This window comes from Porites lutea, chromosome 10 (assembly GCF_958299795.1).
Source record: "Porites lutea chromosome 10, jaPorLute2.1, whole genome shotgun sequence".
Lineage (NCBI taxonomy): Eukaryota > Metazoa > Cnidaria > Anthozoa > Scleractinia > Poritidae > Porites > Porites lutea.
The window spans coordinates 21741953-21756952 of record NC_133210.1 but is presented as its reverse complement, the minus strand read 5'-3'; the positions used below and the strand labels follow the sequence as shown (position 1 = coordinate 21756952).

At 38.5% G+C, this 15000-nt stretch overlaps 2 protein-coding genes across 2 annotated transcripts in view; both read left to right on the top strand.

The window, feature by feature from the left end:
* The window catches only part of LOC140949658 (uncharacterized), a 34772-nt gene extending 24442 nt beyond the window's left edge, over window positions 1-10330 (top strand). The window contains exons 2-3 of the mRNA XM_073398807.1: window positions 7937-8316; window positions 9908-10330. Of these exons, the coding sequence (XP_073254908.1) occupies window positions 7937-8316; window positions 9908-10330 (803 nt within the window). The remainder of the gene's footprint in view (window positions 1-7936; window positions 8317-9907) is intronic.
* Window positions 10331-11257: 927 nt separating this feature from the next.
* Window positions 11258-15000, top strand: part of LOC140950282 (uncharacterized) — a 17498-nt gene continuing 13755 nt past the window's right edge. Inside the window, exons 1-3 of the mRNA XM_073399502.1 lie at window positions 11258-11481; window positions 12504-12776; window positions 13518-13808. Coding sequence (XP_073255603.1) covers window positions 11334-11481; window positions 12504-12776; window positions 13518-13808 — 712 coding nt within the window. The 5' untranslated portion in view covers window positions 11258-11333. The remainder of the gene's footprint in view (window positions 11482-12503; window positions 12777-13517; window positions 13809-15000) is intronic.

The following is a 15000-nucleotide window of genomic DNA, read 5'->3' as shown; positions in this document are numbered from 1 at the left end:
TTGCATGAATTAAAGCAAAGGTCAAGGAGTAGTGACGTCACTGGACGGCATTAACGGCCGGTCGATTCAGACGTTACTGAGGGAGTAATAACGACTCGAAGTAATCGGATGACATTCAGGCTAGGTTCACGCACTCGTGCGTCTTGTTTCGTGTTTCGAATGACCTCTGTAAAACGCAATGGACAGCGCTAGCGGACTCACGGACTCTTTTTCAAGTGGGGCCCTACTTTCAAATACGCAAGGATAAAAGAAATAGGAAATATATAAACGAACAGGAAGCCTTAATAAATAAATAAATAAATAAAATAAATAAATCCGATTAGAGATCAATACTATTTTTTCATTTTGTTTTGTTTGTATAGGGCGTGTTTTACTCAGAATTTGATCTCTTAATGTTCAACTTACAGTTAAATTAGTTTCATCGATTGGTTCATTTTAATTTTAAAAAAATAATAATAATGCAAAACTATACCCTCATAGCCTCTACGAGGATTCCAAACGTTTCCACCATTCATTTGAATGACTGAGTATTAGGCGGACACAAGGGCAGACACGAGAGCATTCCCTGCGGGTGGGCACTTTATAAGACAGGCTTCACTTTAGTCTGACTTAACACCAAAATTAAGGACTGTTATGTTCATAGATTGCATTCACAGCAAAACGCTTTTTTCAAATACATTTTAAAGCCCAAATGTACTGGACGTAATTTTGGTTTACCGGCTCAAGAAATGTGCCTACAGTCCTGCTGCAATATTTTAATACTTTTATCATCAGTGTGATGTATTTAGTATTATTATATAGACACGAGTGTTTTACTGGAAAATATACCACTCGTAAAATTCATAAAAACTACATCCGGGACCCGAGTGGTTTATTTTCCATAATCTCACACGTGAGTTTATCGATGATTTCATTGATATCAAGTTTGTCTCTTAAATTGTACTTGAATTCGTTGGTGTATCATCGAAACATCTTCGGGTCTTCCTCGAAAGTCTTCGAAAATCTTCGGAAATCTTCGGACATCTTCGGAAATTTTCGGAAATTCTCGGAAAATGTTCGGGAACGTTCGTCTGGCCTTCGAACAATTTTGGAAAATCTTCGGAAATCTTCGGAAGGTGGTCGGAAATCTTCGGAAAATCATCAAAAACGCCCGTCATCAGCATGTCTATATAATAAAAAGAACATTACACTGCGGCTTGAAGATATGAATTTTATTTTCGAGTGGCAAAACAATATTTTACGAACGAGCGCAGCGAGTGAGTAAAATATTGTTGTTGCCACGAGAAAATAAAATTCATATCTTCGCGTCACCGTGTAATATCCTCTATTTAAAGGAGCTGTATTACGAAATTCATCAAAATTCAAACAGTGGAAACTGCTACCAAACTGGTGAAACTTTAAAGTAACTGAAATAACTACCGCTCAAAACATTAAAAGAAGGTATAGATAACACAGCAAACACAAAACAAGGCACCGGTGGACTGTATAAAATATATAGATTTAGCCAGGGCTAAAAGCGAAGCTCCCGTTAATAAATTCATAATTTAAATCAAACAATAAACTTGTAATCCACAGATCAGGGCATATTCATCTGACTTTTGAGGCAAAAGCTGAGTGATTTTACAGAAAAATCAGAATTTGACCGACTAAGAGTGAAACAAATTTTACATCGAGTTATTAAATAGTCTTATTTGTGCACCGAAAAATAGCAGTCATGTTTGATCACAGTAGATTAGGCCTGGAAAACAAATAGACCTATTCGTGTATTGTATTTGCATTAGCTGTTGCATCATAATGTGGCATTCACCAGTCTCTCCAACATTGCTCCGTTAGAGAGACTATGGATAACTGGACAACCCCGAAATATAGTTTTAAGAAACACATGCGCCACGATAGTCCTTGGTGGCAGCCAATTTACACGTTGCATTCCTCTGTCTAAAAGAGAGGCCAAAATAAAAAATCAGACCGGATTTTTTGTGTTCGACAAGTTTAGTTTACTAGTACATCTTGGCGACGAATCTGGTGGCGTGTAAACCAGCCTTTTAAACATACTTTTTCTCATCACGTCTCAGGTAAACAGTACTATAAGGCCCTTTTTTATCATACAGACCTCGGACAGAATTTGTTCTTTTTTGCCCTGTTTAAACCTATAATTCTTCAGTTTTTTCACAATTTTGCAAGAGAATTTGCACTCATTCAATATCCACGACGATCAAAGCACGCGCTTCCTTTGCACAACAAATTATAGCATTGAATTATAAAGCGTTTTCATGAAGAGAATTCTATAATGCCGGGACTTTTCTGTTAGAAAAATCTTGTCCTATGTGATATGCAGGGTAATAATTTTGGGCTTTTAATGAAAACGATAAAAAAAATTTCCCAAAATCACTTTTCGGCCAGCCGGACGCGCGGGTTCTCACTTTTGACAGGCACCAAATTAGCAGTACGATCAATAGAGTTACCATTTACGCTTCAACATGATAGATATTGTTATGTTTAGGTTTTATTTCCTTTTATTCATTCAACTGTGTATGATTTTGTCATGTGTAATCTTTAAAAGCGAGTGATATTTACGCGCGGCGTTTTGAGTATTCCTACATGCGATGTTTATGTTCGACTGGAAACAACCGGTGCAGCGATGAAAATTGCGAGAGGGACTACTAACAATCAATAAAATAAATTTAATTCGGTGAAACATGTACAGAGACAATAATTTTCATTCACGAAGAGAAGTATTGAGAGTAAAGTGTCTCAGAAAATCATGAGTCAGGTAAGCATAAGCTTATTTGTGTTTTAAGCCGGCTTCCCGGTGTTCGCTCTTTTTCAAGATGAACTCGAGGTAAGAAAATCGCTCAGAGCTTTCTGTTTACAGCCAAAATCATAACTAAATAATCTTCGGAACCTTTTCTTTGAATTTGCGGGTCAAAAAATGTCTAAAGGCTTTTTAAACCTGATACTATTGTAGGTTAGATCATTGCTCGTGTATAAACTTAAGCCGCATAAACCATACGCTCGACTTCAGGAAACCGAAAAAATAAAAGACACATCAAAGACAATAATTGCTCAGGCTTACCAGTCGAGATGCTGCTTCTGAAGGTCATCAAGTGTTCCAGAATCGCTTGAGACTTTTCAACCCTCTTACGCCTCAAGCAAGGGCAAGTGAGTAAGCTCACTTTTGAAAACGATGCCATCCGAAATCGGATTTCCAATGACTTTGACAAGCGGTGCATTTGTCAACAAAAAGCGCAATAAACAAACCAGCCACGAATTACAGAACAATCTTGATAGCAGCTGTATTTCATTTTGTACACCAAGTAGAAAAAGACAGTTTAAAACATCACAAGATGACACAAAACTCTGTCAGCTCCAGCTATCAGTAAGCAAGTTTCCAGACGCTGCATAAATTTTCCGCATAAACTCACCTGTCAAATTTTGACCAATCAGAACATAAAAATTGGACGTAGAGCGTGATCAACGCGTGACAGTGAGAAAAGTCAAAAGCGATTGCTTTCCCTGCATGGAAATGTAAAAGCCGGTTGAATTTTCGCGTCCGAGGTCAGTTCGAAATCAACATTTTAAAAGCGCGGCTCATGAAACACGACTTATTTCATATGCATTTTAAAAAAATTGAACTTGGGCCTGCGATTATTTGAAAAGTAGCAATTTGTCAGCGGATACCTTCAAAGAATTACTCGAACTCAGAGGATCGATACCTGAGCCCGCGATACGGTCAGGCGATACTGGTCATCAGAAACACTATTTTGATAGCTGTCAATTAATCAAAACATGGATGTACAATATCAGGTTGCAGGCTTCCAAACTAGCTAGTAAGCGTGAGATTAAACATTGGTATGCCTGTGGTGCGGACGGACGGAAGGTCGGGTGGTCGGTGTACGGTCACGTGATTGCCGAATTTTCTACGATGGATAGATTTTCTATAAAGCTATGGGGTTTCGAATTGAGCCCGTGATCAAATAAAATATCAGCGCAAAACTTTAAACACTACATGACCTCAATGGATAGAAAAATGAGCCTGCGATCCACTCAGGTGATGATGGTCAGCGTATACTCTAGTTTGACAGCTGTCAATTAACCTCCATTAGAATGGCGAATATTCGAATTAACAGACATGTAGTGAAAATGCCAGATCGTGTACCTGAGCGAGCCTGAGCCCACGTTATTAGTTTTCTGATAGTGGTCTGCACATGTCCCATTTTGACAGCTGTCAATTGACCTTAATTTGGCTTGCTAGTGTAACTTTAAACGACTGTCAGCCAACTGACAGCCTTGCCCGGCGTAGTTTCGTTTTTATGTTGAATTGGTAGGAGTGACATATTATATTAGCTTATATAAAGGGGCAAAACGACTGGTCTTTTGTCTGAGCCCGCAAGACGGTCATGTGATAATTGTCAGCGGATGTCTGATTTTGACAGCTGTCAATCTAACCGTACTCATACGGATGGCTTACATAACTAAGAGGCTAGTCAAGTTGTGCAAGATCTATTGTGACATTTGACATCGGCTTACATGAAGTGTGTGTACGGGTGGGCGTACGCTACGTCATAACCAAATTTTCTCGGATGGATAGTTTACCAAATTTTCTTACCCATGGTGCTCCGCTGCGCGCTTCGCGCGCGCGGGAGCTCCGCTATTAAGGAAGATTAAAACGGATTGCAATACACTGTGGCTTTGAAAACCTATTGCCTAACACTTTTCTTTTTGTTTTGTTTTTTTATGTCTGTAATGTTTGATATAATGCATTTCTTTGACATGAAGCTGTGATTTTGCTGTGATTTACTAGTAATTTCGTCACTAACGCTAAGTTCCTTTGCGAATAAGGAAGTCTAATATAAAATAGGCAAGATGAACTACCACTACCAAAATGACACGGCCCCTTTAAAGGGACTGTGACACGCTTCTGCGCAGGTGCGGCAACTTGATTTCTCTCCGGCGAACAGTTTTTCAAGATTGGCGTTTGGTGAAGAAATCCTCTTCCATCGACCCGAGAGAGCCATAATATCAGTATTCAAGAGCTATTTGGTCCATTTGGGAAGTTTTAAACGCCATATTTTGTACTTTTGTGCAAGCATTGTCGAGAAAATTTGAAGTCATTGGGGAGAACCGTACGAAGCCAAGTTCGTTGTTGTCAGTGTTCCTACAAACGGATCAAATGTGGCCTTTAATGTGGTCATCTGGCTTTCATTTCTGTCTATCAAGGTTCTCCAGTCAACTATCTACCTTTGACGGATATTTTTCCACGATAAATATGTAAAGAGGATTTAAAAAGCGTGTGAGGTTTGAGGAGACAAACCATCGAACATGAAACGTTTTAACAGGCATTCGATTTATGACTCTGATCCGTAGTTGTACAGTAGAAACTACTGACAACAGGCCGCGCGATCTTTACTGATGTAGTTCACTGGGAATGTTCCTTGTATCTTTTCTGTATGGGCGTAGATGTTTAAGAATTGATCTTTTAAAAATAAATTGTTCCCTGAATATATGGTTCCGTTTAACATCTGGCTTCTTTATGTGTTGAATCGATAACGTTTGTTTTGCGGAACACGCAACTCAACGACTCGGAACGAATTTTTTAATTTGCTGATAAGCAGTTGAAATTTATGCCATAGTTATGGGCTCCTGTTTATTCCTTTTTTTTGCGTTGTTCTTTTACAATAATCTTTATACTTATACGTTATGTGGCTACTATTGCAATGAAAGCGTTTTATGATGAAGCGCTAAGTATTGCTTTCAAACAATGCTACGATTTTCAGCCGGTATCAATCGACTGAGCTAGCCGACCGCATGGCATGGCTTATTTTATCATAGCGCGCATTTAGCTGGCATTTTAAGCAAAACGTTTGCCTCATCCTATTCGGAGACTGGTTTTCTAGCGTGGGTACTTAAAAATACACGTAGGTAAATGTTTGTTTCAAAGCAGGACAGGGTTGTTAATCTTATTCTTATCATCTGCAACATTTATCTGCGGAATACCAGAGGATAAATATGAATTATGGGGATATATATAAAATCGAACATAAACGTCCGGAAGACTCCCACTTCGCGAACAATGAATCTTAAATTATGTAAATTTCCTCGCGTGCAGCTTACTCGCTTCCGATTGGTTCAAAGACAATCAGCTACTGTCACAGCTCACACATGCGCACAATCGTGACACAGTCCCTTTAAAACCCACTGCAAATCACGACGGTGTATAAGGCTCGCCAGGGCCTATCAGTAAACAACGAAGTTGAATTGAAGGAATTAAAGGCTTTACTTAAAAAATATTCATGTCACCATTTCGCCGGAAAAACAAAATAGTCGGCACCTAAAAATAGACCGTTCATCTTTATCTCGATGAGGGTGAATCTTTGATCAATCGGTGAAAGCCGTAACTGCTATAGGGTTTTAAGGCGTTTCGATACAGTTTTTCAGAGGCCATACCGATATTTTTCAATCGCCTTAAAAGTGGTTTTTTCCTTGTCTGATCGCTATAAAATTTTCACCTGCAGTTGCCTATGGATTGAAATTTGTGAAAATTTAATTTTAAGTCAAATCGATATTACTATGACAGCAATAAACAAAAAACTGTGAAATTGGTAAAAGCACAGGCGGCCCAAACTCACGTTACGAGGGAAGGGTGTAATGTAATTTACATACCATAGGTGACGCACCGGTGTCGCGTTACAGGCGACCGTTGAAAATATAAGAGACTTTGTATGAGAAATATATTACTGAGATCTGCGAACGCTAAATAACGCTAAGCCTTACTTTTTCTTAAATGAAATGAATAAAAAAAGACTTACCTGCAATGTATTCCACTGCATTTTGGTGTTTGATTGTCGTTTACTGTTTTTTTGGCTTTATTGCGTAACTACTGTTACTCCTTTCATAGAAGGGAGTGAAGGCTGGTCACTTCGATCTGTCGGGGTCCTGGACCAGTCGCGACAAGAATGCCGTTTTTTCGCCGAAATTCAAATCCACTGCAAATTTATTCTATCCAGGACTACGTTCACCCGGGCGATCATATTCAACCTACTTATGAAATGACTCCTGGATTCAAACCTTTAGCTTATATTATCAAAAATGAAGCTTTCTTCATTATAAAAAAGACTTATGTGTCTTGGCAGGCAAATAGTTATCCTTTTTTTGTGTCAAAGAAGGGTAAAAGAATTAGCAAACTTGAGAAAGCCGCAAAAAATTTCGTGGTAGAGATTTACTCAGTCGGAAAATGATTAAGTTAATTTAGTTGAGCAGGATCAATTCTGCGCCGTATGTAGGCTTTTCAAAGAGTCACATTCAAAGATACGAATCTTATGGCCGATTAAATTGAATTCGAATGATAGAAGGCAGGAAATTAAAACTGATATTATAATTAACAAAGAAATGAAAAACGATGATAACCGACGGCTGCATGATAGGTCGTGTTGTTTATTCAAACTTGTAAGTTAAATGAAATCATTGACAAGTAACTTTTAAGAAAAGTAGAAACCTAGCGAAGCAAACGTCTGAATGAAAAACGAGAGAATCTAGATTCAGACAGCAAACATGGAAAACGGAATAGCAAACACTATAAAAATTTCGAGTAAACAGTGCATAAAAGCAAGATTGCAGTCCTTACAGCGCGCTCGCTTGTCTCCACGTCGGAATGTTAGAATTACAGAAAATTTTTTTAGGGGACTGGGCCCCAGGGGACCCCGGACCCAGTCACTGGTGCACAAGGGTGAAGGACGGGTTCACACTCTTCGATTTTTGGCAGGTAACTCCACCACATTTTTCTTCTCCTTTTCTCCTCCACAGACTCCTCACGGTCGGTGTACTCGGAGTTGCCTGCGGAGGAGGCTAGGGTAGGGTCGACTTTAAAAATTGTGCGTAGATATCAGTCTTAAAGAAAGCTAACCGAAGCCAGTTTATAAACATTTTTCTTGCATCACAGCTCTAGCTCAGACATCCATAACTGCAAGAAAACCAAGCGCAACAGTAGCAGAAGGATCAAGCCTCACCCTCGAGTGGGATTTTTCTCTTCAATCCAGTGACAGTTTAAGGGAGATTGTTTTTGGTCTTTGGGAAAAAGGCTATACAAGTTCGTTCTTTATTACGGTAACGCAAAGTCGTGGAGCCGTTGTGAATCCTGAACTGAGTAAAAAACACCCAAGCTATGTGGGTCGAGTCTTTTGGGTGGGGAACATTTCCAGATCATATGCCGCGTTCCGCTTGGTCAACGCAAGACTCTCTGACAGCAAAACATATGGGTGTCAGCTTGGTGTTGGTGGTTTTGGACAAACTAGAGATTCCAAGATGTCTTTAGTTGTCGAGGTAAGAGATGTCTTTAAGTTATTATGAAATTTTCCAAGTCTGTGAATCAGAATCTATGCACAAACAGCTCTATTGATATGCTTAGGATTTCATTGCGGCAGTTACCTTTCTAAGAGCCACCTTACGTTAATATGTTTATTAGAAAAGTTATAATTAATTAAGAGAGTGAGATAAAGTTTTTTCGCGATATTTCTTCGCAATGTTATTACATGGCTAGAAAAAAAATCCTATGTGTTAAGTTGTTGTGGTTCAACTTTGTCCTTGGTTTACATATCATCTTCCATTGTGTTAAACTTATTATCTTACTTAGGCCCTTTAAAAAAAAAAAAACAGAATACTCTTTGCTCTGCGTCTCCAAAATTATGTATAAGCGTTGTCTCCAATTTTTCGGCGGACGATTGTCCAAAGTCCCGAGGGAAATTGAAAAAATGTTTAGGCAAAAATTTGGAGTGATATTTTACCAGCACCTGCTACGCAGGCTAGACTTAGGCCTAGGCCAAACATCAAAGTTTTCATTAGATGAACCAAACTCTAATTTGCGTCGACCCAAGTTAAGTTAAGATCGTCTGTTTGGGTCATCAGACGTCGAACTTTGTACGTGTCGAACCACTCAACTGAATCAGACCAAAAAGCAATTTTAATAAATTTTCTCCTAAAAAGGCTAAATTACATTATCGTACAAATTTTAAATTTGTTAGTTTACTTTATCGCAAATGAAGATCGACGTTTGTCTCAGAGAGGATCTTCAGACGTTCTCTCTGTCAGAAGCAGACGGATTGAACGCGTTGGACGATCCAAACGTATAACCATCTCATTCAGACGAACTTAACTGAGCCAGACGTTGATCTTTTCATGAACTTAACTCACCAAGTTTGGTTCGTCTCATGAAAAGTTTGACATTTGGCCTAGGCGGACCTAACAGTATTATTAGACTCAAAGACACGCGCCCGGAGACTTATGTAATTTGTCAAGCCTAAGACGACGACCTGCCAATTTAAGGAGAAATTGCTAATGCAGCTGAATTCCGTAAATGAAAGGAAAGCAATTTACTGACAATTTACAAACAACGTAAACAATGTTATAGAAGAAAAGAGGGAAATACAGGACCTAAACATTAGCTATAACCTATCCTAACCTTGAAAACTCTCTTTACAGTTACATTTTATTGAACAAAGCACTATTCCAGAGGGTTTAAGAGGAAGAAGGCTTTACACTTAAAAAAAAACTAAATAATTTTTCTCGGTTGATAATCAGCATAACCAATGTAACACGATCATGCGCGGAACGCACGAACCTGCATTTTAGCGAGTTATTTCATTTATACATAACTCTGGCGGATCCAGCGTTTTGCGTTCATGAAATCCATAACATGAGAAGTAACCCGGTTCGTTTCTTCAGAATAGTTTGTGTACATTATTGTTCTAAGCATTGCTGTGTTTCAGTATGCTCAACAATACTCATGTCAGGCGCCCCTGTATTGCAAATGTTTTCCTTTGCAGCAATTACCAATGTGACAATTTACGAACAACAAAAAACTAACAGTGAGCAAATGTAGTCAAAATGCATAACCGAAAAACACCTTCTTCCGCAGAAATCATCGTTGGATGGAAAAGGATCAGCATTTTTACATGTTCCTTTAGCAAGAGTTGGTATAGTTGGACAGATAGCTGAATTTGAATGGGAATACCAGTACGATACTGGTATTGCTAATGGTGGGGATGTAAAAATTGTCCAATTTAGCAAAAGGTCAAATCCGCAGACTAAGCCGCGAATCCTGTGGAAATTTCAGGACAATGTAAATACCACAATTCCGGAATATGCCGAACGTTTGCTGGTGTCCAAGGTGAGGAGGAATGAGCAGGAAAAATATCCCGTTGAAAGATATATTTTCAAACTTTTTAAAGTCAATACAAACGATGAGGGAGACTACGAATTACGCGTCGGGTTCACAAATAAAGAGATGGACTTGGACAGTCGAGTTTTTCTTGATGTACACGGTAAGGATATAAATTAAAGTAAGAATCCTGCGAGCTTATCTTTTTCTTAAACTTCCCTTAGCTCTTGCGATAATTAGTCGAAGAGAAGAAGCTTTTGTGTTCAGTATGAATTTATAAACCGACATTACGCATTATTATATTACACCTACATGATTATATTACACCCACAGGGAACACCAATCACTAACACGAACGGACGACAGTTGAGGCAATCACTTTGCGAAGATTTATAGCAAACGATTTGGTGACGATTAATGACGACACCTTCTCTTCTCTAATCCTGCATTTAAAATGTATTAAATACAGTTTGCGTGGAGGGAGTATTAGTAACGAACGGGGTACACTCACTAATAAGTATTAGTATTATATTATAGCACAATACTTTGTCCAGACTTGTGAATTAGTGTAAAGCAAACTAGAACAGGCTTGCCTTCAGCCACCAAGACTGAACATTCATTTCTTAAAAAGTATCAAACAATGGCCTTGACAACGGCCGTGGTCCTCGGCATAAGAGTAACGATGATCCATTAGAGTGCAGATTTCATTTAATTTAACGTAGATTAGGCACCCCAGGAAACCCTATAAAAAGACAAAATAAATCAATTAACCAGAGCGAGGATCAAATGTGAGTCAGTCACTCAACCAAAAGGGAATGGGCAGAAGCGATAGAAAGAGATAGGTACTTTTTAATCAAATCAAGATATAAAAAGCAGCTGTATATTTTTAACCTTTAAGACTGATAAGCTTTTTTCATTTTCGGAAACGTACACTAGCTCTCAATTGGACTAGAAGTTGTTGACTCTACATTAGTTTTTAAACCATATAGCATAAAGCGATGTGTAAGTCAGAGATCATCTATTAAGAAAGCCGTCCATCTTCGTTTTATGTCACTTTGTCTTGACAGTGCGTCCTCGAATAATAAAAAACGGAAACAAGCAAAATAAAGGGTCCTATAAAGAAAATGAAAGACTTCTCTTCGCTTGTGAAACCGAGGAAGGAACAACTCCAAATATAAGGTGGATGAAAAATGGACAACTAATGCCTGGACAAGAAAAAAGTTATTTCTCCATCGAGAATCTGTCAAAAAATGATGCCGGAGTATATTCCTGTTGTGCTTATTATCCCCACGGTAATGTCAGCAGCATGGAGGTGCTCGTGCGAGTGCAATGTAAGTGCAAGTTATTTTTATTAAAAGGCAACGATTGAGTAAACTATTAAGATGTCATTGTTGCTAGAGACGAAACGTCGCTAAAATAATGAGTAATAATGTGAAGGTTTGGAGAAACTCGCTCGCTAAACTAGAACGTACCGAAGGTCTTTTTAACATCTTCGATCGTCTTCACCTCTTTATTCTTCTCAGTGTAATAACTTCTACTGTTAACATCTAGCTCTAAGTAATTACTTATAACTCCACCTAAATTCCTACTTGCTTAAAAGCCAAATATCAGTGGTTTTGTAACCAAAGCTTGGGTCAGTTGACCGTGTCCCTGAACCTTAGCTGCTGCAATCGTTAAGAAGCTACAAATCAATGAAAAAACTAAAACGCTGATTAACAACCCGAAACAGAAACCTAATCCAGCTTTAAAAAGCCAAGGTCAGCTTTGATCTACCGCCCAAACACGACCACCTGACAAAGCCAAGCCAAGGGTGTTCCAAAAATTAAAAGTATCCTGAAGCGAGCTAAGCATGAATTCAAGTTCGAGTAAAGTCAAAAGATCAGAGCAGGAAAACACCCAGGCATGTGGACAAAATCCTAACGGGTCTCTTTAATAACGAGGATGCATGAGCTATGCTTGTGTGCTTTTTTCTTCTCATTTGAGTTTACTTCTATGACTGGCAGATCATATCAAAATACTTCACAATAATGATGATAATTGCGCAGAGTAATTGTGGCGCCAATCTTAATTGGTGCATTGGGAGCTATGATCTCTAAAAACAAGGAAGAGTGGTTGGCGGAGACTGGCGTCACGTGTCGTTTAGTGTGACGTGATATCAAAGGAAGACTCCAGCAAACCATCCAATCGAAGATATGTTCAATGACGATAATAATAATAATAATAATAATAATAATAATAATGCTGATAATGATAATAATAATATTGCTCGTAATAAGAAAAACATTATAATTATTATTATCATTACTTCTAACTCAGCGTACTTAATGCTATTTTAACCAAAAAACTGTTGCAGATGCCCCAAGGGTCAACACTCCTTCCACGAACACTATTCTGTCATGGAAAGGTAATCCCACCAACTTAACATGCTCAGCAATGGGGGATCCTGCTGCTAACTTTTCATGGACAAGAGCTGACGAGAAGCTGCCGGCTGAACAGTCTGAAACTTCTACCAACACAAGTGTTTTGACGATTATTCCGTTGGCAGATTCTGATTTTTCAAACTACACTTGTACAGCATATAATGGCATTGGTAAAGACAGCAAAGTATTTATACTTAAACCGATAAGTAAGTATGGTTAATAATTGCAATTAAACTTGGCTAGAATCATATTGTCAGAATAACGCTGTTTCTTCAAAACGATCCTACTTTTGCACAATAAAATATATATTTTTATTTTTTGTGTGTATTTTTCTCATCCGTCAACCTAATCGAAGTAGCCTTGCCTGACCCTCATTTCTTTTAAAATGGCCATAAGCAAAAAGGAACATTTTTGAGTTAAGGAAAACTCATTAGATATGACTAAGTATAAAGAGTGATAAAAATGCCTCCGATTAGTTCAATAGTTAAGTCTGCTTATTTGGTTCTGACTATACTTATTCATGATGGAGTAACTGCTACCATATTAGGCCCCTCTCTCTAATATAATAAGCCCCCCTCTCGTTTAAGCTACCCATCCCCTCCCTCTTATTATTATTCACTGTAAATGATAGGACTGTGTAAATCAATTACGACTGTCAGGGGTCTATTGCGACTGTAAAACTTTGTGTGGACTGATCAGGGATGGTTTATTCACCAGCCAAAAGTTCTGATTTGTTTTTCATCCTCGGCTGTATGATCTCCAACGGCTTTTACTTGAGCTTTCCCACTTTGCATTCTGGTTCTTTATGGAGAACTGATATCATCTTTTTTGCTAAATTGAATAAGCCCCCTCCCGTAAAATGAGCCCCCTGTATCTATTAAGCGCCCTGGGCATTAATAGAGGATTTACGGTATTTCAAAGGTCGCCTTGTGTTGTTTCTGCTATAGGCCCGCCAAGTCCACCAATAATCACCCATATCGATGTAACTCACAACGCCATCAAAGTGGAATGGAATGTTCCAACCACTAAGCAAACTACGCCAATTACGGGATATGTGTTAAGAATAAAGAAGCAAGGAGACTCCACATCCATCGAAGTTACTTTTCAGGCAAAGAGTAATTACTATATTTTAGGAAATCTGACTCGAGGAAGTAATTATACAGTTTGGTTGTATGCAACTAACGTGGCCGGTAGAAGTAATGCTTCAGGGGGAAAGCAAGTAGAAACGCTAATAAATGGTGAGTAACTTCCAACACGCAGGGAACACTTTTGTCATGGTTACTGCATGAAATCAAAATTGACCAATCAAGCAGAGGATTTTTCCCCTTCTCCGTCTACCCTCATAGGTTATACGGATTTGTTTGTTTGCTTTTTGGCAAGTCAAATAATTCTTTTAGCCAGACGCTAATGCAACTATCAATGAAAACTGGTCGTGACTAGATGTACAAATTTAGACACGAGCAATAAACCCAGGGGGGGGGGGGGGGGGGGAGTGGGTGCGAGTAATGTATCATTGGATAAACAACGCGAGAACCACATAGTCGAAAAAAAGGTTCCCTGAAATGTTTATCAGGCCTGTAATATAAGAAATACAGCCATTCAAAAACTCCAAAATTTAGTTAGAATACATACATGTCCTGACTTTGTGTCTGGGAAACCATACATCTCTTAGTAAATTTCCAAGTACATAATTAGCTGTACCTTGTTCAATATTAGCCTCATTAACACCAGAGTTGAGATTCTTGCAAAGAACTGTGTGTGAAGTCGTACCTAGTGGTCCTCGGTTTAAAATTAGGTAATGGATTGTGCAGAATGCTGCGTTATGCGTCCGAGGCTTTAATGCATTCAAAGAGAATTACGGCTGGGGGCTAGGGGATAAAGGAAGTGCGAGTCTGAATCCTGCTATGGGCGTGACTTTCTGTGCGTTTACAGCTTTATTTCTTATTAGGTTTTGCAATAGCTAGGATATGACTTTTGTAGAGACGACACTTTTGAAAAAAGGAGATAAATCACGAGAGAAAGCGGTGGCAATACAGCAGCCGGCTCCTATTTGCTTGAATATGAGCTCAATGTACTCCTTAGGTGAGAACTTTTCGTTGCAATTGAAATTAGAGCTCTTTTAAAAAGGAACTATACGTTTCAAGGAAAACTATGTCTTCAAGACGTCGCAAAGTCATTGAAACTCTTGAACAATATACTGAAATACTTCTTAAACCTTTTCGGTAACAATTGTGGGGAAAACCTAAGTATGAACTTATTGTAATTCTTATTGCCAGGTTGTTTATAGATAAACAAATAAAGGAATATTGTCCATAAAAAAAAACTTTCCGCATTTTTTTAAACAGAGAAACCATCTCTTGAGTTGAAAAATTACAGTGATATATATTAAACACACATCACTACCCTCGAGTTCGTTTCATTTATTTGATC